This window comes from Thermobia domestica, chromosome 5 (genome assembly GCF_964235325.1).
Source record: "Thermobia domestica chromosome 5, izTheDome1.hap1.1, whole genome shotgun sequence".
NCBI lineage: Eukaryota > Metazoa > Arthropoda > Insecta > Zygentoma > Lepismatidae > Thermobia > Thermobia domestica.
Window position 1 is genome coordinate 153,581,779 of NC_137458.1, and position 25,316 is coordinate 153,607,094.

The following is a 25,316-nucleotide window of genomic DNA, read 5'->3' on the forward strand; positions in this document are numbered from 1 at the left end:
TTGCCAATGACTTTGGCAATGTTTTCGAGGCGAGTAAATGCAGAAGGCTTTCTGAAGACTTTATAAAGTTCGTTAAGCAGATTTTCGAAGTGGTGTACTATGTTCACAACTCCAAAAACATTTTCTGTTACTAAATCAAGCCTATGAGCCATGCAATGAATACTGACTAAGTGGGGAACAAAATTTCTTCTAATGCGAGCAGCAACTCCATCGTGCTTAGCCACGAGAACCGATGCGCCATCTGATTCAAGACCCACAAGCTTCTCTTTAATACTATCTGAATCAATGCCCTAATTTGCGAAAGCTTCAATGATCTTCATTTCTATTCCTTCTGCGTCTGCTTTCTCAATGCGTACTAGTTTACCTAGGTATAAAAACAGCTTCGAGCAATATTCCTCTCGTCCACGTAGCCTACGTAATATACAAAATCAAATGCTTTTCAGAAAATTGATCTATAAACTCATCAACAGATATAGAGAAGCAATCAGTAAACTTCAAAAAATGTTACCAATTTCTTGTGTAGCTGGTCTGCAATGAAACGTGTTATCAAAGCAGCATTTTTGTCTGTATGGAGATGAGTTCCCATATCTAAACCATTTGCACGTTGTAATCTAGTCAGTTCTGGGTGGTTCCTGAAACTCCAACCTCGCTTTGCACTAGTATACACAGTACGAAATACTTTTATACCGTTACATCCAATTGCTGTTCTTGCTTTCTCAGACACGTTTTCCTTGCTGTTTCTGCGTTTTTTCCAGTGCCTTTTTCTGACAAGTAACTTCTGTATCTAAGCACAACCGATAAACTGAACTTAGTTCATGTCTGTATACGGCATCCAAATTTTCATTTTTCCGAGAAACACCTTTCGATGACCACTTCAAGTCATTATTGGCAGTTTTAATGTTATTGTTTTTACACATGAAAGAAGCATGCAGTTTACAAACATTACACATCATCACCTCCTGTCCTGCTTTCATTTCGAAAACAAGCCATGATCTATCTTGATTCCACAAATTCTGAAATCTTTTCCATTCCATGGGCGGTTGACTTTCTTCTAACAATGTTACATTTTGGTTCATTTTACTTGACATTGTTTTATCACTTCCATCACACAAACTCTCTCATAAATGTATTTTAGAAGCTTCCATCACATTTGCTCTGAAACACTCCTTTTCAGCTTCACCCGTTTCACCACTACTGCACTCGTCACTGCTTTTGTTCGTGAATAGCGACCCATTATTAGTAACATGCGAATTGTCACTATTTAGTTGCGAACTTTATTGTCTGACTCAGAATTAACGTTAAAGTACTTTGTAATTATGTTATTCGTAGCACTCTTCCTACGTTTCATTTTTGTTACATTCAAGAAGTCAATAACACCGCACTCAAGTATGATCATCTTAGTAGTAGGACAAAAAAAGGATAATTACTCCAGATCCCATTTCTATTTTGTTTTCAGAGTTGCCAGATCAAAGCACAGTTTAAATATTCACTGCATTTTTATTTTTGCTTAACGCTAACTGCATTTCGATGATTTTTCATTATACTTTTCCTCCTGAAATATTTCTAAATATATTGATAAGTGTATTGAACATGTATTAATGGGAAACATGTGCCTTTGAAAGTATTTTGTAGGGAAACTAACGTTACATTTCCAAGAAATATGTATGACTTCTGACAACTATCTGCATATTCTCTTCCCCCCAGTAACTCTGCAGTGAGGGGGATTATTTTTCAAAAAACAGTAAGTGAGGGGGAATTCCCCCTCATCCCCCCCAGGATTTCGCACCCTGGTTGTGACCAATTTTCGGCACCAAATAACTCCGAAACGACGGATTTGTGCACTCTAGTTGGTCTATGTTTTCTTTTTACATGTTTTCGTGTGAGAACTCATTTCCCAAAGTTCTTTGGTGGTGTTTCCGAAACACCCCATGGAGGAAATGCATTTTCGTGTGCTTTGCTGCAATTGACTCATTGCCATTTCTTCCTTTCGCCTACCTTGGTGCGGAGTCATCTCTTTCGTTATGTTTGTTGTGTAACATGAAACAAGAATGTGTATATATAGTGAGCACGTGGGCATTGAAACAGGCAGTTTGAGAGAATGAACAACTATTTGCGCTCGTGACCACGCACTACTCTAACTTAACATTGAATCCCACATATTAAGGAAATGAAATACCTAAAAAGAAAAGGAAGGAAGAAATAATGACGTCAGATCCTGGACCTAGTCACATATCAGTCCGTATGTAAAAAAATATGCTATACAGTGTTGACCATGCTATAACTGTTATTTAAAAACAATATAGGATACTAATAACATTTTAAAGGTGTTGAATTGCTATTTTAGTGCGATTGTTCTGTCATTTTAGTTTTTTTTTTTAACTCATTAATTTACTTTATGGGGAAGTATGGTTTTGTTTTCTTTGAAATTAAATTGAATTTTAAAGATTTGATCTTGTTTTCTTCTTCAAATCAATTTCAAGTCCCTTCTTCCTTCGTGAAAATTAAACTTTGTTAAACATAATTTTAATATAAAAATCAAATTTAAGTAATGTTTAAAAATTATTAAAAAATGCAGTTTTATTATGATAAACCAACAAACATTTAACTAGATACAAAGAAGAAACAAGTAACATTAGATTATAATCTAATTATTAAAATTTGAAAAATTTACAGGAGAAAGCTGTTATGTCACAATGAAATACCAATGTATAACGATCACTTATATGCAGGTTGGATAACCCTAATTAAATAACAGGTCCTCCGTGGCTAAGCATATGCACCTTTGGCATGGGAGACCAGGGTTCTATTCCGGGCGGGAGCTCATGTGGTTCGGATTCTACTTTAATCAGTAGGTCTCGTCTCATATAGCCTCTGCTGAAAGGAGCGTTAAACTCAAAATCAAGTCAACCTAATTAAAGTAAATGGTAAAGATAACAAAGAATGTAAGATTACTATCTTGTAAACCTCTTGAAAAGTGGTCCTGTACATTGTGTATATATTGTATATACACACACACTTCAATACTTTGATACACTTCACTATAATATTCTAAGTCACGAAGCACGCGACTACACTTTTGGCCCACTACCTCTCCACTCTCCTCCATGGTCGCCAGTGCGAAAATCATTACTCAGTTATAAACAAATTCCCTCATCCAACTATAACCATAAATAAAAACTGCTAATATAATAAGAATTTTACGAAAATTAAGAGACGGTTTTGTGAAAAGAAGAAAACAGTATATGTATATTAGGCCTATATAAGGCTCTCATTGTTCAACTACATGGAAGGGATAAGAGACCCGGGTTTGATTCCCGGTTGGAGTTTATATGGTTAAGCTGTAGGTCGACGTCTCATATAGCTTCAATGTTGAAAGGGACGCTAAACTCAAAAATCAATCAACTACATGGAAGGGATTACTTTTTTCATAATCGTTTCATAGTGGGTGCAATAATGTGATTTAATATGAATTAAGAGGAATTTGTGAAAATTTTGATAAAAGTATGGAAAGAAATTTTTGATCTTTTTACTTTTGGTCAGCTGTCAAAATTGCAAAATGCACGGTAATTGGCATATTACGGTCCCTCACACAGACCAAATGGAAAGAAATGTGGTAACCTTGAAAGGAATTCGTTTGTTTAGAATCAAAATTAGGAAATTGTCTTACTATCTATCTGTGAATTAACATTTGCAGCCGTAGCTATAGCCATAAAGTAATGAATGATATAGGTATTCATTATTTTATGTTATAGCTTAAAACTTTAATTCGCATGCCATTAAAGTTTGTGATTTATGAGCAAATAACTGCAATACCAATAGTCAGTTATCACAATTAAACTGCACGAACCATGTAATATTTTAAACACAAATGTTGTTATAGCATTATTAGATATATTATTTGGTTACTTTTTCTACTATTTTCATGTTATAATCAGAGAACATAAGTGAATATGTTTCAGTTATTTTTGTAATATTTGACATCCCACTTATAGAATTACTAATTTGCATATTTATCAAGGAAATTATCATAACATCAGGTCACAAAAATATTCCCCTCAATAAAAAAAGTAGTATGCTATCTTTAATATAAATAGTATGCTTTTAAAAATGTTATTTGTCATTTTGACAGTACTGATGTTCCTACTACGAGAAACCACCATCTTAAGTACATAAATGTATTTAATGTAGTGTACATCTGGACTCGTAGACTTGTAAACGTGGACCTCTCTTGATGCATACTAGTTCACTGATGTCAGTTCTGGAAATAAGCATACTTGTATCTTTTGGACACGGCCTTGATTTCTAAAAATTTCGCGGACGTGTTCAATGATCTCGGGTCTGGCGTTCAACAACATCCCAAAGGTGTTCGTTTGGGGTGAGTTTGGAGGCCATTGCAGCAATTGAAATTCACCACTAATCTCTTCGAGTCACTGCAGCACAATGTTGGCCTTGTAACAAGAGCGCTATCCTGCTTAAAGACCATTATCATGTGAAACATGGTTGACAAAAATAGGTGTACATGGTCAGCAATGGCCTGACGATACGTAGGAGCTGCCGTGGTGTCCACCACACGCACTACTGGACCCATGGATGACCATGTGATAGTTCCCCAAATAATAATGGAGCCACCACCGACCTATCGTCGTTCTACTGTTCTTGTCTCTCGAGCAGCTATTCTTCTGGAAGACGACAAATTCTGACCCGGATATCGATATGATGAAGGCAGTGATTCGTCGGACCATGCAACGTTATGCCATTGCTTGGTGTTCCAATGACAGTGGACATGCACCCATTCTAGTCCTTTAACACTAGTATACTGCGGGACGTCGGCTAGGGAGGCCTCATATCTAAAAGTGTACGATGAACTGTGTGCTCAGACACACTTGTGCTTTGTCCACTGTTAATTTTGTCACAGTTTGGGTCCTATTCTGTGTACTCATATCGACAAAGTCCGATATCTTTAGTGAGTGTGGTCGCCCCACATCCAGGGGTTTGGTTCTGGTTTTTCTATCCTTTTACCACCTTTGTAAGACACTAACTTCGACAGCTTGCGAGCACCCAAGAAGTCACACTCTTTCCGAGATGCTCATTCCCAGCCCATCGCAATCTGGCCCCTATCAAACTGAGATACTGTCAGCCTTCCCCATTCTACGCATAGGCACCACACTGATAGATCGTTCGAGATCCCTGTCACCGTCTAGAGAGTGGTTCTGTCGTGCGCCGTGACTCTTACGTCAGCCAAATGACTTCGTTCAATGAGTAGCGGGTGGTCATAACGATTTGGCTGGTAAGGCTATATATATCCCCCCAAAAAGCAGTAGTACTTATTTGGTGCAACGTTGCGTTCTTACTCAGTTAAATGGGATTAGTTAATACGGTTGTTGGTCCTTGCTAAAATATAGTTCAGCGCAAGTGTAGAGAAATATTTTCCTCATAATTTTAAAACAAATCCTTACAATTTCAAAATCATAAGAGACACCTATTATGGTGCTTAACCATGTATTTAAAAAATCCAGTTCTTAGTTAAATGTTGACAGCCTTCTGTTTCTGTACTTATAAGATGCGATAAAATTTAAGGTGCTTATTTATTTAGGTATTTTCAAATTTGGAGAATTGTCACTGTAAATGAACTATTATAGATTCTGTATTTTGTTACTTCTTTCTAACTCTTGGTGTAGTATGCATTTTCCACATGTAGATATAAAACATGGTTTGACATTAGGTATTCTTAACTATGCTCCAGTGTGTGTGTTCCAATTTATTATACAATATATCCCAAAAGTAAGTTAATTATTATACAGTTTTTTTTTGTTAAGTAACAAATTATTTGTATAAATAGAGATGAGAGATTGTACTTGAAATGTCTTCCACATTATGTACGTAGTATGTTATTTCCTGCAAATTTTATTCTATAGTTGTGCGTGAAGTTAGAAGTCTTGGTCAGAAGTACACCCGTTTGTCAGGTTGTGGGAAATTTCCCACAGACGAGGAAGAAATAAGCAAAACTTTTACTGTGTGGGGGGAGGGGAGGGGAATTAACAAAGTGTTGAAAGTGTGGGAAATTTAGAAGGGAAAAATATCATTTTAAAAACGTTGAAATGAGTAACAGAAAATATTCAATACTATTTGCTTATTTCAGAAATGTTGAATAAGCATTTAGATATAGTTGACACTAATAATAATTACTCGAAGAGATAGTGAATATGAGTTTCAGGGAAAGAGCTGAAGTGTAATCAGACTGGGTGGAATGTTGAAATTGTGTACCAAAGTAAATTTTAAAAAGTCCAAAATCAGACCTATAGTAAATTAGTGAAGAACTTTTTGGCTACACTTTCTAGTAGTGTATATATATATAAAACCGCGACAAGTAAAACTGTAGGTGGTGAAAAAGCGAAACAAGCAGAGATGCTGCATCCAACCTGTTGATTATTTTATTTCAGGCGATTAATTTTTCCCAGTAGTGAAATATATAATATCAGATTCCAAAATTTCTCATGACTTACAAATGACACGATTGCAGTGTACTAAAATCATTTTAAAAGATGGCGGCAAAGTAGAAACTGATGACATTGAAGATGATATCAAGACTAAATGTTATGCATGTATTACCTGAATGTAATACGCGTTTTTTGGAAGTAAGAGATGTTTGGGAGAAATGTAGTTTTGGTACAAGAAGAGGATCCAATGTATAAATAATTAATTTTCTGTATGTCCTACTGTACCATTAGCAAAGGTTTCTCGTGATGCCATTACGTAACTTCAGTATTTAATTGTAGATCTGTAATACTAAATTTTATTTGTATTTCGTTTCTGTAAACTTTTTTTGGGGGTGGGGGAGAAAAAGCACGATTGTGTGGGGACATTCTGTGCTTCCTTGATGGGAATTTTACACTATATGCCTGGCATCACTGGTAGACACCATCGTTAAGGTCAGACCATAACTTTAGTCTTAATCAGAGGTCCCTCGTGGCTATATGGTTAGCGTACGTGCCTTCAGTAGGAGACCCGAATTGGGAGCATATGGTTCAGATCTCATGTTAAGGTGTAAGTTCGCGTCTCATATAGCTTCGCTGCTGAATGGAACGCTACACCCCAAATAACTAACTTCATTCATCGCTACTGTTGGATTTAGTTATAGTCCATGGAATAGCGTGTATTCAAATGAAGGTAAAATAATAAGGTTGTTAAAGGCTTTTCACCACGCTTCCCATCATTCTTTCTGTTTTATTTTTTTATTAGTTTATAACACAATAACAATAAACAATATATGGAAAGTAGAAAATATTAAAAATAAACTCCTATTTGGCAAGTAAGGTTTTGATATGACAAAATATATTGTTACAACTGACAACTCAAAACTATGTAGGCCTATATGGAATCTCAGAAATACTGTAATCAACAGAAATTACATAGAAAGTTAAATCGAAATATCTAAACTCCTTCTCAATGTTAGAACTTACTAAAATGGAAGTACTTAAAATATGTCATAGCGGCGTAGCCAGTTCCAAATGGTGTTTCTCTGTTGGAAAATCTGAAGAGCTATTTACCATAGTTATTCATGTGTATATAATATGAACATTGTATGTAGTATATAACAATTTTTTTAAAAAATGTGATTGTTACCTCTGTTTGCAGGACAGGTCCAATATATTCATATACTTGCAACCGTAACTGCAGACGATAATAAGAGCAGAAACATGACACAAGGAAGATAATCAGATATGCGAGTGCTGAAGTAAAAGTAAATCGAAAGATAATAATGTAAACGGCGTGCCAAACATCTTGGCATTTGAGGGCGGAGCTCCAAGTTCCCTTTAAATGCTGCTAGCAAATGAGAGGCCAGCGGTATTGCCACGTTTATTTTGTACACATCCACGTATATCCTCTGCCACCTAATCGCGTTGTAGTTCGTCTGCTTAGCCATAGCCACACCCCTTTGCACTCGGCAACATCGCATCAGAGCTTGCGTTTTATTCGTTTAGCTGAAATGCCAAGATGTTTGTCACAGACTTTAGTTATTTTTGTAGTAGGTAAACGATGAAAGTAAGATTACTAGTTAGAATAACAATAAGAAAATGTCAAGCTCATTCTTTCTTGGTGAAATTTCTTGGGATAGGATAAGTGTGACAATATTAAACAGGTCAATTGTTGCCACTCTCGTTGGCGGGATTACAATTGCTATTATAATTTAGATGTGACCTGTATGAGGAATTCAGTGACTTTTGTGGTGCGATTTTGTTGATTGATAGTAAGAAATATTAAAAAAAAAAAAAAAAAAAAAAAAAAAAAAAAAAAAAAACAAGCAATCCTTAAAATATTGCAATAGAATGCTGGAATCGGATCAGTTGCATTGACATTATGGTATTATTATGTCGCCGTTTCTGGTTTCTTTCTTGAACTGTACTGTTTCTACCAGTATTAACAACTATTAATTGCAACGTCATGCTGCATGACTTCACGCTGAACATCACTACCGTTTTGCTACTTTCTAAAACTGAAATAAAATCATAAGCTGAGAATTGATATGGTTGTTCTGTATCATGTACCTAACATCATAATAAATATTCTAATAAATCCTGTAAAGAGCTTGTCCGGTACGCTGAAAACCGGTAGTCGTTCAATGGTTCTATCTGCAAACCACCAACATTCTATAATTTAGGGGTAGGTGTAATCAATCACAACGAAATTAAAATTAACGAGAGAGAGAAAAGTAAATTAATAGCGGGAAACTCTTACAGTACAGAACCTTTCGTCTTCGTGACTGCAATTAAAAGATTATCTTATAGGTTGCGTACCGTAGTAGCAGGAACTTTGCAAGGCACGAATTATTGTTTAAAAAACACTTGAAACTTCACTGACCTCAAATCTATTATTAATGTCCACGTAAATGATAATAAGTAGTAACTTCAAGAAACAGAGGGCCAACCTCAACTTAGTGGTTCTCATGCTTGTACACATGCCATTGAGCCAAAATGTGAAGTGATATTCAGAAATCATGAAAAGATACGTTGAGGGACTATGCTCTCAGACTAATAGGCTGAAAGGTAGTGTGAGGTTGAGAATAAGCTTGATGTGAGTTTTCGAGACTACGCATACATTTGCGTCTAGTGTTTCTTTAATAATGTTTTGAGGCATTTATTTCACTTATCTCTTTACAATAACAGTGATCATATACTAACACTGTGTAACAACACAAGTTGCAGAAACAGCCTCTGTGCACTGAAATACAGAATTCATGTATTTGATGGAAATGCCGTACAGATGGTTCTAATTCTTCGTATGTAAAAGAAGAGGCAGCCAACTTCGGATACGCAATGAAAAAGTAGACTATAATAATCATTCTTACCGAAGTCGATTCCTTCATTTTTCCTTTTTCTTAATATGCTGTGGTTATCTCCTTTGTATGATTTTTTTTAAAAGGGACTTTTTGGATGGAAGAAATTGCATGGTAAGTAAATAAATATATTATAAAATGATTAGGACATCAATCAATCAACCCAATCCATCCAATTATGCATATTATCTGGTTGTAGCTGAGCGACATTTTGCTCCCTCACAAACCTTATGCTTTTGCAGTATGGGATTTTGGATGTTTTGTTGCATCCTCTCTGGGGTTCTAAAAATCGCCATTTGTATGCTGTGTGTTTTTAGGGAAGATACGGTGATAGTTTCCCGTTGCCTTTCACCGGTTAGGAATGCACATTTTGGCCGTACTGTGAGAACCCATCTACACAACTGACCAAAGGACGGTTGCCCAGGGCTCACTCCTAAGAGGCAAATTCCGTGTTCGTAACACGCCTGGAGTATATTGAAGACTATTCCGAAGAGAATTGATAGGGTGGTTGGACATATTATGCGACATGGAGTAATGTGTGGAAGGAATGACCAAAAAAAAATACCCAGAGGAAGACCGCGATTTAAATATATAGAAATGGGAAAAACGGCTAAATAAAAATGAAAAATCTGGTTTCAGGATGGGGAAGAGTGAAAAACCGTGTCAAACCAATTGAAAGATTACTTACTGAATAGAAAGATCAATCAAGTTATATTTTTCTTCTCTGCTTCGTTTCTAAGGTTTTTTTTTTTTTGCTTTCTTCGTATCTTCAGTTCCCTTTCCTGTCATATATTTCTTCATTTGCAAATTCATTTTACCAAAACTTTCCTATACCGAAATATCCTAGACCAAGGTTATCCATATTCCTTGTCAGTAGTAGTTATACAACTCTAAAATAGTAGAATTATTGTTGTTAGCAATTGTTAATTACATAATTCTGTTTTCGAAACAGATTTTGTAATTAATGTTTTACAGAGTAAAGATTTTTCAGTTTCTTAGGCATACAAATCGTTATTAGGATCACGCAGTGGAATAAGATTACATTGTTAATATGTTATATCTTTACGAGTAACGGCGGCTAATCTATATCCCGTTTAAAATCTATAACATTTCCTAGCTTCTATGCAACCTGCACAGTAGTAAAGAAATGTTGGTTGCCTATAATATAGGATGTGTCACTTTTGCTACTGCGATTATCTCTTCCGAGTTCGTTAATAGAGTCAATCCGTTAACACCTTCGCGAGTAAGTGATGACTTTAAGGGTGGATATTCATATCCCGTTTAAAATCTGTAACATTCCCTAGCCTCTATGCAACCTGTAGAGTAGCAAAGAAATGTTAGTTGCCTATACGCGTGATCCTGATAACACACTAGTGCCATCTGTTGAATACTTCTATCAAAACATTTGAATTCTGTTTCACTATCCAAATAGACATTGTATTCTGATTCTCAGTTGTAATAGTATGCCGGAGCATCAACTTCTGTTTCCAAATAATAAGAATATCTTAAAAATGAGAAAGGTTATTTATGTGTAAAACAGGGTATCTTGGAACATTTCAAGGCAATTTCTCCTGTTGCACGAGAAATTCACTTGTGTCCAATGATTAACTGACTTTTGGAGCACTATGTATATTCTTTTTTTTTTATCGTAAGAGAAATGAAAGCAACACACTATATGGAAACAAATCTTCCCCTCAGGATGTTGCCTGACAGCGCTCATGGTCGTCGCCCCGTGTCACAATGCTGGACCGGAAGAATATGCCGTGTCCACTGTCGTCCGCGGGATTCGACACATCACTTATCCCGTGGCCTGGCATGCGCTATGCATGCGTCAGAGTGTTGGAACTCTATTGCAAAGTATTCAATCAAGAGGAGTTGTATGAGCTGATTATTAGGTAAACAAAACCAGAGTTGAGTTTGACGTAATATCTTTTTTTCCCCTGAGTGCGTGTGATTGATTGGTTTGACAACCGAAAACCCGTAGATTTTATAGCTCTTAGTTTCGAACCAAAAAAAGTGGTGGAACAAGTATTGTGTTGCATGGTTTGATATTTTAAAATAAATTTTGCATGCTGGTGTTTTGTTTCGCCATGTATTGTTTCACATTTTAAGGAGAGGAATGTGTGATTTTTTTGGGTAAACTTTTGGTTTGTATTGTAGGTAAGGATGCAAAGTCAAATAAACAAATTACGCTGTGTCAATTGTCATGTGAAAGTTAGTAAGGTCATATACATAGTATCAACGATTAACGCAATATTTTTGTTCTCTTTCTAAGTATTTCTTCAGATTTTAGATTTGAGGGAAGGCACTTAAATAATCAGTTTAAAATGAATAAATAACTTCCTCTTTAGGTGACAATAAACTCTTTCATAAAATTCTTTTTTAAAGATAATATTGATATATACCTATAAAATAATGAAAATTATTCGAGAAGTTACATAATAACTACATTTTTTAAAATATAGAACATTATACGTGTTAGGAAGTTTCTCAATTCAACACAAAATTAATATCCACTAGCAGCGTTCACCCCGCTTCGCTGCGGTCACCCCGGAACGCAATAAACTTTGTTACTTAGATAATTTTTACTTTTTCGCTTTCAAGTGATATGATAAAAACCATAGAAGATTGCAGTAAATCTTAACATTATATCGCCTGTCATTTATGTTAACCCGCCCCGCTTCGCTGCGGTCATCCCGGTGCTGGCATATTGTAAAAGTGTCTGTAAAAATAAGCAAATCAATTAAAAAATTTTAAACAGAAGATTCAAGCTATTTTCCGCTGTATATCGCCTGTCATTTATGTTAACCCGCCGAGTGACACGGTCATGCGGGTTGCATATAAATACGTTTATTTTTACCTATGATGAACTAATAACAAAGGATTTGTACGTTATGAACACTTGAATGGTCAATTATCTCAAGACACTGGTAATTAAAAATTAAAGTGATATGATAAAAACCATCTAGGGTCCAAATCCTAATAACCCCCCAAAAATGAAAGAAATTGGTTCAGCCGTATTAGCGTGATGAGCGGACAAAATTTTGTACGTTCTCTTTTATATATATAGATGATATAACAATTAACCTGTTATTAATAGTGAGAAACTATTTTGAAACTGACCAAGGCCTTTAGGGACAGTATTCAGCTTTGGTACAGATTGACAAGTTTGTGTAAAAATCAGTACAACTTCGTGTCATGAACGGGTTTAGGATTTTTATTTTGGGTAGGTCGGCTCCCTCGCTTATGGATACGTATACACATTTGATTGATTAATAACAGTAGGAAACTCCTTTACAATAGTGGTTGATGCTATTTGTTAAATAATTATCTACCATTAATATAAATAGTGGAAAATATATTTATTCTTTATTGTATCTTTTAGTCTTTATATTTTTTTCAATTTTTGGGTAGGCCCGTACCTACCCGGCCTACCCACTAAGATGCCACTGCTTCGTGTATTTTATAGATCATAGCTTCCTGGTCAATTTTTAAATTTATATCACCACTCCTCCCTTTTATAAAACTTGTAAACGCTATACAGCATTCTGTCGTTGACGTAGTATTGTATGTACTACTTTATACATGTCATCCTGGGCTCAGTTTCAGATAAAAGTGATTTAAATAAACATTTTTCTAGTAGCTTCGATAACATTCATTCCCCGTGCTGACTGTTCACGAGTCCCAGGAGGGTTACTCTCACCATCAGCTTGGGAACCACTGTTACAGAGTAATATATTATCTAACAATAATATTACACATTATTTCGTACATAGAACAACTATCCTTGTGATAGTTTTGTTTCCTTGTGATTATTACTTCCAGCTTATTACTCTTGTCTTCGATTCCTCGTGAGTTCACATGTGGTTCAGATCCCTAATTGAACTGTAGATCATTGATGTCTGGTAAATCATTGATGCTACAAAGGGAATTAAGCTCGGGAAACCCGGATCAATCCTTTTGAGATGGGAGTGACATATAAATACACACACTCCTAACTTGTCCAGTGATTTGTACTCAGTACTGTGTATTTACAGTACTTCAGTATCTGACTGTCATATTAACATTTTCAAACTATCCTATCTTACAAGACATTTTTAATAACTGCTTGATTATCATTATTTCCACTCTCCGTTAAACACTGTTATTTATTTATTTTTTTTTTTTTTTTGGAAACCATCGCACTATATATAAACCTATCATTGTTGAATCTGCGGGAAACGCGGAGATTGTTATGCAATGTGTGTCTATTTGGAATGGTCTTTCCATATCCGTGTTACCTAATGGACTCCTACACCAAAAATCCAGTTGTGTTGATTCAAGACTTCCCTTTCATTAAGTATGTAATATGTTCTGTAAAGTAAAGAAATATCAGTGCTTATAGTGCGTAAGGACAAGAAAAATGACTGTGTGGATGTACGTATTTGCATTGTCAAGGTGAGCGACTGATTGCAAGCGAAGGTGTTATTAAATCGACGTGGAGACTTTTTTGCTATCGTTATTTGTTATATATATAATAAGTAACGATCTTGAAATATGACTTGAGTCCATTTCGAGTATAATTGCAAATAAATCATCCTCGGTCTATGGATGGCAGACTTGTATTGTATATATGTATACATTTTATATACGTTCGCCTACTCAAAATTTGAGTTACACGAGTGTTTTGAATGTGTATGATGTAGATAATGTGCTATTTTATTGATTGTCTTAGTTGGCTGTATTCGCCAATTACAGGGCTTATTTAGTTTTTATTACAGCATATACCTAAGACGTAGTACTGAATGCATTTGTCTAATTGTCAGCTCGATACTGTGGAAGAAATTGTAACCAATAATTTAAAATTCGAATAGTAGTTGAATAGTATTTGTAACTAGAATATTTGAGTAAGAAATACTTCTCTCAATGTTAAAGAAAATCAAACTGTTTTGTTAATTCAAATGATTATTCGAGAAATTCTTGTAATCATTCGAACAACTGTTTTGTTAATTCAAATGATTATTCGAAGAATTCTTATAATTAATCGAACAATTGTTTTGTTAATTCAAATGATTATTTGAGGAATTCTTTTAACCATTCGAACAATTGTTTTGTTAATTCAAATGATTATTCGAAGAATTCTTATAATTATTCAAACAATTGTTTTGTTAATTCAAATTATTATTCGAGGAATTCTTTTAATCATTCGAACAATTGCTTGTTAATTCAAATGATTGTTCGAGAAATTCTTATAATCGTTCGAACAATGTTTGTTAATCCAAATGATTGTTCGAGGAATTCATATAATCATTCGAACAACTGTTTGTTGATTCAAATTATTATTTGATGAATTATTTTAATCATTCAACAATTGTTTTGTTAAGTCAAATTATTATTCGAGGAATTCTTTTAATCATTCTAACAATTGTTTGTTAATTCAAATGATTGTTCGAGGAATTCTTATAATCATTCAAACAATTATTTGTTAATTCAAATCATTGTTCGAGGAAATCTTTTTATCAATCGAACAATTGGATCAATTTTTACCTATTCAAATCAATTCGAACAATTGTTTCTTTATTCAAATAATTGTTTGAACAATTATTCATTGTTTAAAAATTAATCGAATAACTCTTACGTAACGCTTAACATGTTTGGGCTTAGCCTCAAATTAACGTTTATAACAGGTTTGTTTCATTTATTTTCTTCTAATTATTATTCAAAATAGCAATAAGTGATTTTTTGGGGGTGAAAATTTGACCAAGTCCAAACCCCAACTTCGAAGTACCCATAGCTTATGAACGAAAAGTTAACATACGACAAAATCTGATTTACGTACTAAGTTAGGTTTATTTCCATGCCAAGTTTGGTCCAAATCGGATGATAATTACAAGTAATGAATGAAATAAAGATAAGGGAAGGTACATAACTTAAACTAAACAAGAAGTAAATTCTTACAAAATTTGAATTTTTGAGTAACTTTGTGTGTGTTATCTAGGGTGTGAAAGGATGGAAATCTATGTGTAATGATGGACTCTATTTGCACAGTAGCATCTTCTTCATATTACCACATACCAAACTATACCGTAGATTACGAAGGTTGATGGAATGCTGAGAGTAAATTTCATTGTTTTTATTACACAGCAATAATGGTATGTCGAGAGTGATTAACGTTCCCGCTCCCAGAATGGAGATACATAAAATACAATTTACGAAGGTTACTAGCTGGGATCACCGTTTTGATAAAATCTCTTTGGCTAACAAAAATCTAGCTGAATGAACACTCACTACACATAGAATGAAAATGATTCAGAGTACGAGAATGTCTTCCTGGATATTTATTTTTCCTTCCACTCCCCTCCCCCTCTTGATCTCTCTAAATATGTAATTTAGTGCATGTAGTAGTTGTTCTTGTCCGAAGTGTTTACGAAGTAGAGGCCCCCCTCATATCGTCGCTTGGCTCCAGGCCAAACGCTGCCATTTAGCTGTTAGCGTACGCTCGCTAGCTGTTTGGATTATGTCAATGAGGGAAACAGCCATTACCTGTCACTTTGCGTGTGAATGAGAGTCAAGAGCACATCACACAACACACTCCGACTTTCACTTACATATATGTATGCTTCTCTTTCTTCTTTTCTTCCGTTTGTCGCTTCCGAAGCATGAAATTTCCAATTAAGCTCTAACGATGCGGGAAGAATTACAAATGTCGAAGGGGTTCTCATATGGGATCTTGGTATGACTTATAGCTAGCACCATGAAAGGGAGGATTATAGATGCTGTAACAGTGCTTTTAAGTGTTCTGTAGTACATTGGTGCATGATTAGTTAACACAAATTACAATTTCATTTAAGTGTTGTATGTTTAATGTAGTCCCTATTGGTAGTACGTGTTTACCGAATGGCGTTCAGTCTTGCATACAGACTATTTGATTGAAATAATACCTAATCAGTCTTCTCGGAGTCGAGTTAGTGTGGTGGGAAACAGCGTGTACTGTCAAGGTTGAGCTTTCGTGATGGTCTATGTACGCACCAACTGCTGCGGATTTAAGCCTCTGTGTTGATTCGGAGACTACGTTGAAAGTAGAGCTCGTTCTGTTGCTTTTTAGAATATGGATTTCGATTTGGACAAGACTATTCAGATAGCAGCAGAAACATTTCCGAATAATTATTCGATTAACACGTATTCAATCCTGCTATCACTACATGGTGCATCCTCAGGTTGCGGATCGAGGAGAAGGCCGAGAGGTTAGCTGTGAATATACGGAATAAGCAGTCACATACATAATGACAAGAGGTAGTCCTCCAGCTTAGGGGTTTGGCGTGAGACTAATAGACTCATGCTGAAAAAAAAAGGAAAGGAAAAAGAAACATTCAGAGAAACCGTGGACCAGAACTGATAACTTGGTACGACCTCAGCAAAGTAAAATGGACATGAGATTTGGAATAAAATGGAAATTGGATCCAGTTGGCTAAGGACAGAAGTCAATGGAGAACTTTTGTGAACGCGGCATTGAACCTCCGGGTTCCATAGGCCATAGAGTTGGTTGGTTATTTAGTTAACACATATTCAAATAATTATCCGAAAATTTTTAAAAACATTAAATGTAGATTATAAATATGTTCTCAAATATCTAGTTTCCTCTCATAATTTATGGTGCCTTATAGCAGAGGTATAGTTATTGCGGTGTGAAGAGTATATCAGTATAACAAAGCCATTATTACATGGTTCTTGTACCTAATTCGAATTCTTAATCTATTCCTTCACATCCCTGCTCCCTATTTGTAGTTTTCCATTTACTGTGTAGAGCTTAAAACGTGGGGGAGGAGAACTGACTATCGTAGCCACACAAATATAACAGACATAACACTCCCTGTGTTCTCCGTTGATCCGTCGTTGCCGGTTTCTAATTTCAGAACCTGAATAAAACTTGTGGAAGAAGAAGTTCGTAAAGAATCTCCCCAAACCATTCCCGGGTATTTATCCTCTACTATTATGTAAGCCCGCATAGCAAGTAGTAATGTTTGTTAGATACAGGCTAGGCGTTCGTAGAAACTTTCATAAAGAACCAGAAACTTCCATAACTTTTGACCTCCCTTCCAATCCCCTCGAACCAAAATCGAGAAAACTGCTTCGTATATAATTAGATCGGGTGAAGATGTATCTGTCTACAAAATTTGATGGTTCGAAACAACCCTGTCTATGAGAAAAGCTGATGACAGCACATACATTATTTTATTACTTAAAGATGGGGTGCATAACTACGAAAAGCAAATCAGATATGAATATGTCGTAAAAGAGTGACGCTGACATCGTTGTTACTCGACGTCACGAACAGAGAAGAAAGTCAAGTTTAGTAGCTTTAGGGGAAATAAAAGTAAAGGAGAAACTAGGAGAATATAACGGGAATATTGAGTTGAGTTGATAAATTACTTTTATATATAAGTATTGAAATTTTATATGCCTGGTTTCTATAACTTAATTCAGCGATGGCCAACAGGAATAGCCATCATCCACAAAAGTATTTTCTTAATCGTTTGGTTACCAAGGCTAGGCCGTTAATACCTGACTGACTTTTAGCAAGAAATGCAATTTTACATAATTTAATTATCTTCAAGTTCTCAAGCCCCAACTGGCCTAGACACTTGAAATAAAAAGAAGGATACCCAGAACAGAGATTCAGAAAATGTATGACTTATGCACATTCAGTGTGGCCAGGAAGAGTCTCCAAGTATAGTTCTTATTTTATCCTGGCTCAAAGTGTGTTTATAGACTGACCATTACTGATCTAGTGCAAAAGCATATTAGAAAATCTTTCATTTTGGACCTCATACGTGACCCTAAATCCTTCTATGCACGCATAAGTAACTCTTATGCAGCCGGTAACTATGCTTAACGGTTTTCTTTCGCCTCTTCTTCGTCCAGTACCTCCCGCTTGTCCCGCGCCATGATTTTAAGCATTTGTCGCAGTTTATGGCCTATATACAGAGCTGTAGTCGAGGGTACACGGCGGTACACGGCGTATACCCTCTGCTTAATCTTAGTCATTAGAGTGTACCTTCTGCTTCAAAGCGTATAGTACTTTCTACTTTTGTTTCATTTATATTTATTTATTTATTTAATCAGGCCATTATTCCAATGATAAAGTGACTGTATCACCAGATCAAAACACACAATTATTAGTTTTAGGCCATGGGGATAGATCGATGCAAAGTGGCGCATTTTTGTTCTGAGACAATATCCTACCGTTTCGAAAGTCAATAGTTCTGATAGTTCGCTTGTTCTGTGCTAAAGAGAACCAAACTTGTTCGATATTTTGAAACTAAGGTATGAATATTTTCAATATCATGCTAATACGTAACTTTGAGCAATACAGAACCTATTAATTGAGAAAAAATCATGTATTAATGATTTTATAGAGTTACATTTGGACATAATTTTCTTACTTCTGGCACGTCGGGCTCGATTTTCTCTCCCTTTTCGGAATGAGTTGGTTCCCTCTCCATACCTACACCCATTGACGTATGCCGTTAATAGTGTGATTTAAGTAAGGAATGTCATCAACAAAATAACATGAAATGCTTTTAGATTATATAATAGTAATATATTCCTTTATATTTAAATTTAATTAATTAATTCATGCGTTGTACATTGTTCATTAAAAATGACTTCTATGTCCTTTATGACGATCATAGATGATCACAAAACAGCGTATACCTTCTGAAATTTTTAGAACTACATCACTGCCTATATACCGTATTCCATGTCACTGATCGCACTTTTGCTTCCGGTGACCGAGTGGTCGTAACTGTTATCAAGTGACATGCCCTTAGTTTTGTATTTTCGTATTATTTATTTATTTACATATTTTATTTGTTCATATTTTAGACCCAAAACATATTGATAGTTTTTAGTTGTCCGTTGAAAAGGTATCACATATTGGTGACGCATTGAAAGCATACTGTATGCTTATGGAAGAATAGACATATTATTCGTACACATATAGATGTAAAATTGGTCCAGTATCAGCTCGTATTTTTTAAAACCTAGGTAAACTATAAACCAAAATCTGAAGAAACTAAGTAGTGTTGGGCAATACTTATATTACGCAGTGTTAGCCCATGAGACGAGACGAGACGAGAAATAAGATTTTCTCATATCGGTTCTTGATGTATTCTTTTTAATCTCGTCTCAAATTTATGTACTTGTGTATGAGTGTCCCTGGTTCTATCCCAGGTATCTCCAAGTGGGTTTTGTGGTGGTGTGGAGGCGGATTTTGTAGAGATTCACACTTTATTACCCGCTTTCTTCAGTCCACTATCCAGTTGCAAAAATCCTGTTCGGTTAGGTTAGGTAAGATCAAAAACCTTCTTTTATCTCCTGATTGCCTAAAATGGGATCAATTTGGTCCCATTTGCCATTTCTGTAAATAAACAAACAAATTAAAAATCTACAAAACTAACAATAAGTATACAAAATTATTAAAGAAACACTTATAGAAGAATTCCTAAAAGATCATTTCAGCATACACTTTTTAATGCACAATAAACTACAAAATGTCTCTCGGGGGTCAAATTGACCCCATCTTAGTACTCCAAGGGTTAATGTGTGGGTGTGAGTAAGAATGAGTAATTATAGAACTCTGGCCTTATTCAGCTAGTTTTGTTATTCGGCCTGAATTCCGCTACTTAGGCCGGATAGTCGTGAGTCTACGGTAATATATAACTGACGCCCCTTAATTTTCATACCCAAACGAACCTAGAACTCTTTGCGAGTACAAAACCAATATGTATCGGTAATTAATTTTAAAAAGACATATTTGGGGTAAACACCGGCATGAAATGCATAGATACTGACTCAGCATCTGAAATATTGCAGGGTTAACATTCATTACTAATTAATTCAATTTCAGTATTAAAGAAAAGAGGTTTCGATATAAAAACTGGAGATGAGTTGGTGAAGATGAAGAAGAAAAAAAAACTTCTTATCTCCTGGGTAACATTGATTCTTCGTAAAACTTGAGCTTCAAGCACTAAATACTACCCGAGTAATATTCAGTATAAATTTATCTATATATATAAAAGAGAACGTACAAAATCCTTTGTCCGCTCATCACGCTAATACGGCTGAACCAATTTCTTTCATTTTTGGGGGGTTATTAGGATTTGGACCCTAGATGGTTTTTATCATATCACTTTAATTTTTAATTACCAGTGTCTTGAGATAATTGACCATTCAAGTGTCCACAAATCCTTTGTTATTAGTTCATCATAGGTAAAAATAAACGTATTTATATGCAACCCGCATGACCGTGTCACTCGGCGGGTTAACATAAATGACAGGCGATATACAGCGGAAAATAGCTTGAATCTTCTGTTTAAAATTTTTTAATTGATTTGCTTATTTTTACAGACACTTTTACAATATGCCAGCACCGGGATGACCGCAGCGAAGCGGGGCGGGTTAACATAAATGACAGGCGATATAATGTTAAGATTTACTGCAATCTTCTATGGTTTTTATATCACTTGAAAGCGAAAAAGTAAAAATTATCTAAGTAACAAAGTTTATTGCGTTCCGGGGTGACCGCAGCGAAGCGGGGTGAACGCTGCTAGTAACCAATATATCCAATATATCTATGGCGTAACCTTTTAACGGTTGTTTTTTTCTCTCGTTTTGTTTCCCTTCTATGAAATAAATAAATTCAGTTGACTCTGTCTGTAGTTGGGAATTGGACACTTAGCGACAAGTGTTGACACTAAAAGCAATTTATCTGTTGTGACAATTGGTGTTGAAAAGGTCTCCCTGTTGCTCGTTAAATCATGATTTGTGACACCAGATGGTGACACTTTCTAACAAAATACAAACCTGAGATTCAAACGTACCACATAAAAGGTGGTTTCTTTCAGTTTTAGCACCTTACAATGGGGGAAATGAAAAAATAATAAAATATCTATTTTCTTCATTAGTTAAAATTGAACACGCAAAATACACTTTTGACTCGAGTGACGCGATAATTTGAGTAAACTCAAGACTCAACTTGTATTAAAACCGTAAGTTGAAACTGTGTCAAATGACAATTTTGGCAGCATTTTTCATGATGTATTACGTACAATGTATTTTTAAATATCTCATAAGGAATGCTTCATTCGATCAATTAGTATATTTTCGTAAGTATTCGAATTTGACACACTGTACTGTGTTATTCTTGTTTAAGCCAAATCAATTGTACTGCAGTCTTTTTTTTTTTTTTACCGAAAAGAGCATAATTGTACAACACATATCAGTCTCTCTTTTATTTTTCGACACACTTTAAATATTTTTGAACAACAAAAAGACAAAAAAAAAAAAAAAAAAAAAAAAAAATCAGATGTACTTGTACCTTATTAACATGACCTTTGCATCGATTTTCAACGAACTTAGAAAGTTCATTACTGAATTCTCCATTCGATAGAGCATCAAAAACTATCTAAAGAAGTGATGGAATTTTTCGCGTCACTCTCTCAAGATATTGACCAAAAAATTTCCGATTTCGGGAACCATTGGTCATAGAGAAATGATATTGGTGTTGATCAATACCTAAGAGAATGGTGAACATTTTAGTACCAAATAGTAACTGGTGGCCACTGACCAACTGGCCACAGTTTCCCAGATATTGACTAAAAAAATAGTTCGGATTTCAGGAAATTTAAGAAGCCATATCTCGAGAGCCATAAGTCATAGATATATAATATTTTGCGAATTTTTCAATTTTGAGCGTATGTCTTCGTAAAACAACATAAGGTAAACGCGCCTGAATTCGACAGGCACCCGAATTCGACATACCTGTGCTTAAATGTTGTGAAAAGAGCGTAAGATGTCATCCCTGCGATCGTGCATAGAAGTGGCAACATTATGGGAGTGTCTTTTCTTGTGTCAAAAGCGCGGTTACAATAGATGAGTCATACGCTTGGAGAAAAGGACAGTTGTTGTGTGTGTGATACAGTATTCGAGAAAAAAACACATAATCTTAAGAAAATCATAAGACGGCAAGTTATTTTCGTAAGACTTTTATTAAAGTTAGGTTTGCTTCAAGCAAGCAGTGGTACTTTAATGTTGTAAAGGAGTTTCAATCAGTGCGTTTTGTTTTCTTCTGTGATGACAAAGGTTGTGATGTAATATGAACGGGGGGTTGTCGAAAACACGAGCCTTTATTTGTAACGTGAACCGGATTTCGACAAGCTTGACGAATTCATGCTTAGTAGTGCAAATATAATTTTAACTGAATATCTAAACTTACAAGTATGTTCAAAGTCTTTCATAAAGCTATTTGTTGTATAATTCTCCGATAGTTGTAACCTCAGTTCGATATGGAATGTCGAAATCAGGTTCCTGCATGTCGAATTGAGGATCATCGAAGTAACTACTCAGTTCAGAAAATTTAAGTTGTGTTCTTTTGCCCGTCTGATAATTTCTGTATAATAATAAAACAATATTTGAAGCTGAGGAGAGATTACTACTAATAATAATGCCGACTTAATGTTTTACGTGGATATAATTGAAGGTGTCGAATTCAGGTGCCGCAACTGTCGAAACCAGGTTAAGTGTGTCGAATTCGGGTTCCATTGGCGAGTTCCAGTTTCATAAAAAAAATTAACATTAGCATTTGAGCCTTGAAGCGACTTTTAGTATTAGTAGAGACTGTACATTTCAAGGAAAAAAACGGGCCAACACCGACCAATATTATGGCCACAATAGGCAATTGATTTTGAAAAAGGTCCTTAACCTGTCGAAATCCGGCGCGTTTACCTTATCGTAGAACGTTTTAACAGAACTCTTAAACAAAACATGTGGAAAAACTTTACTACTCAAGGAAATTATAAATTGATAGATATATTGCAAGAATTGTTTAATGAGTATAGAACAATTGGTATAAAGCCTGTAGAAGAAAAATTAGTTCTTTTTAAGTTCATTCTGGCAATGCTCTTAGAGCATTTATATGGACTCTTATGATTGTATATCTAAGTATTGAGGTCGAATATTTTTAGTAATAATTTGTGTTTAATTTATATTCAAAATATGAAGGTAGATACTACGTAATTAGAACGTAGCACTCAGAATTGGCGAATAATGACAACCATACTTTAAAATTCAAATATGAAATATATTCACTTGATCTAAATAAATTACATTAACATTTGTATAATCTGCCATCCATAATCCGAGTCGCATTGCTATTTAATTGTTAATTATATATGTTATATGAACCTTCTCTGTAACTAGATTTGTTTTCTCTTTCTTCCTTGTAGGAAGACGTGCAATAGCTGTAAGTGCCCTCGAGAGGCCCACGACGTCTACCACGAAGAGTGGGTAAACGTAAGAGATCGTCTTGGGTTCAAGACCCCGTCGGATCCCGATCGGAGAACTTCACGGGAAAGAAGTATCAATGAAGGGTATTCTTGGGTTCCGCCAGGACTCTCCTCCGATAAGGTAAGAAGAGCGTTCTGAAATTGAATATTTCATTTCGATTTTGATTCCGATTCTACATTATTATATAATTTTATTTATTTGTACCATTTTACTGATGCTAACTGTTATCGATACATGTATAGTGCAGAAATGAATTAAGTTGATATTACCGATAACGTTATTGTTACAATCTGTAAGTCGTGTGGATTAGGTTAATGCTATCGGTATTGGTGTTAAACCTAGGAGTGGAATAGATTATTTTCGTCGATAACATTTTTTTTTACAATAAACTAATCATGAACATTGTGCAGAACTATATTGTTACAAACATAGAAATGGATCATAACGTTATCGATAACAATACCTCTACCGGCATAGAAATAAGTCATGGTTTAAGTTATCAGTAATAAAGTTGATACAAATATATAAACGGATGATAGTTAATGGTACAGATAACGATATTTTTTGTTATAAATATGGGCATGATCTTGATTAACATTATGGTTAAAGTTTTTCATTCAGGAAAATTTTTCTGCTCTATGTTTCCAGAAAATTTTCCGTTGTAAACAAATATCCATGAAGTATTTACTTCACTTAAAGTTATAAAAATAGCTTGAATGCATGTATAGGAATATTAAATAACAGCAACTTATAATTTTCTAACAACTTTTCATAACCAGAAAATTTTCAAATATTATTTCGTACTTTGTAATGACAGATTTACACGTGTTTCTGTGTCTGTAGAAGTGCAGGAAAAATAAATATAGGAATAATTGTTTTTTTTATTTAATGGGAAAAAAGTGCATAAAAGTTCTTTACAAAGAAGAGTAGTTTATCTGTGGCTATATGTATTTCTCTATAGCAATACAAACTAGAACATACCGAGGAGGCGAGGCTCGCTCCCGAAAATTTCAGACTTTGAAACAAAGTTTTATTCGTTTTTTTTAATATATATATGAGATCGAACTATAGAAATGTGTAGAAAAATTGTGAAGTTAGAGGAAACATTGTTTTATGCGTATGAAACTGGTAAAACAACGATTTTATGGTTTTCTATGATCAAACATTAATTCTCTAGAAAAAGTGCATAAATGTTTCGAACAAATTTTTCCAGAAATGAAGATTTGTTAGATTTTTCACTTTATGCAGCTATCTTTTTCATGCCACTTTTATTACAAATAACATTTACGGTATAACAGCGATGTAGGAACAAGTGAAACAACTTTTTATGGAACGGATAACTTCATAACTTCATAGATTCAAAATTTTCCCGACAATTTTCATCACTAACTAGAACAGCTGAATAGAAATTCCTGTTGCACATTACCATTTTAATTGTTGACCACAGACACTGAGATTTACAGGGTGTTTCAAAACAACACCTACAGCGTTTGGAAGGTGATTTCTGACACCAAGAAAGTTCATTTTTCCATGTTTCCGGCAGCCTATGACTTCGAAAGGAAGCATTTGTGCACCCAGGTTGATCTATACTTTTGTCTTATCTTGGTGTCAGAAATCACCTCCCAAACGTTGTCGGTGATGTTTTGAAACACCCTGT

The 25,316-nt window shown here is 35.0% G+C and overlaps 1 protein-coding gene across 4 annotated transcripts in view; it reads left to right on the plus strand.

Annotated features, from left to right (window-relative positions):
* Lmpt (four and a half LIM domains protein limpet) overlaps nt 1-25,316 on the plus strand; it is a 934,906-nt gene that overhangs the window by 566,592 nt on the left and 342,998 nt on the right. For 3 of the 4 annotated variants that reach the window (XM_081759226.1, XM_081759223.1, XM_081759224.1), the window contains one exon: nt 23,599-23,779. In XM_081759226.1, the coding sequence (XP_081615352.1) occupies nt 23,599-23,779 (181 nt within the window). Of the gene's footprint in view, nt 1-11,059; nt 11,230-23,598; nt 23,780-25,316 lie in introns of those variants that run through there. The other variant, XM_081759225.1, reaches the window with a different exon arrangement.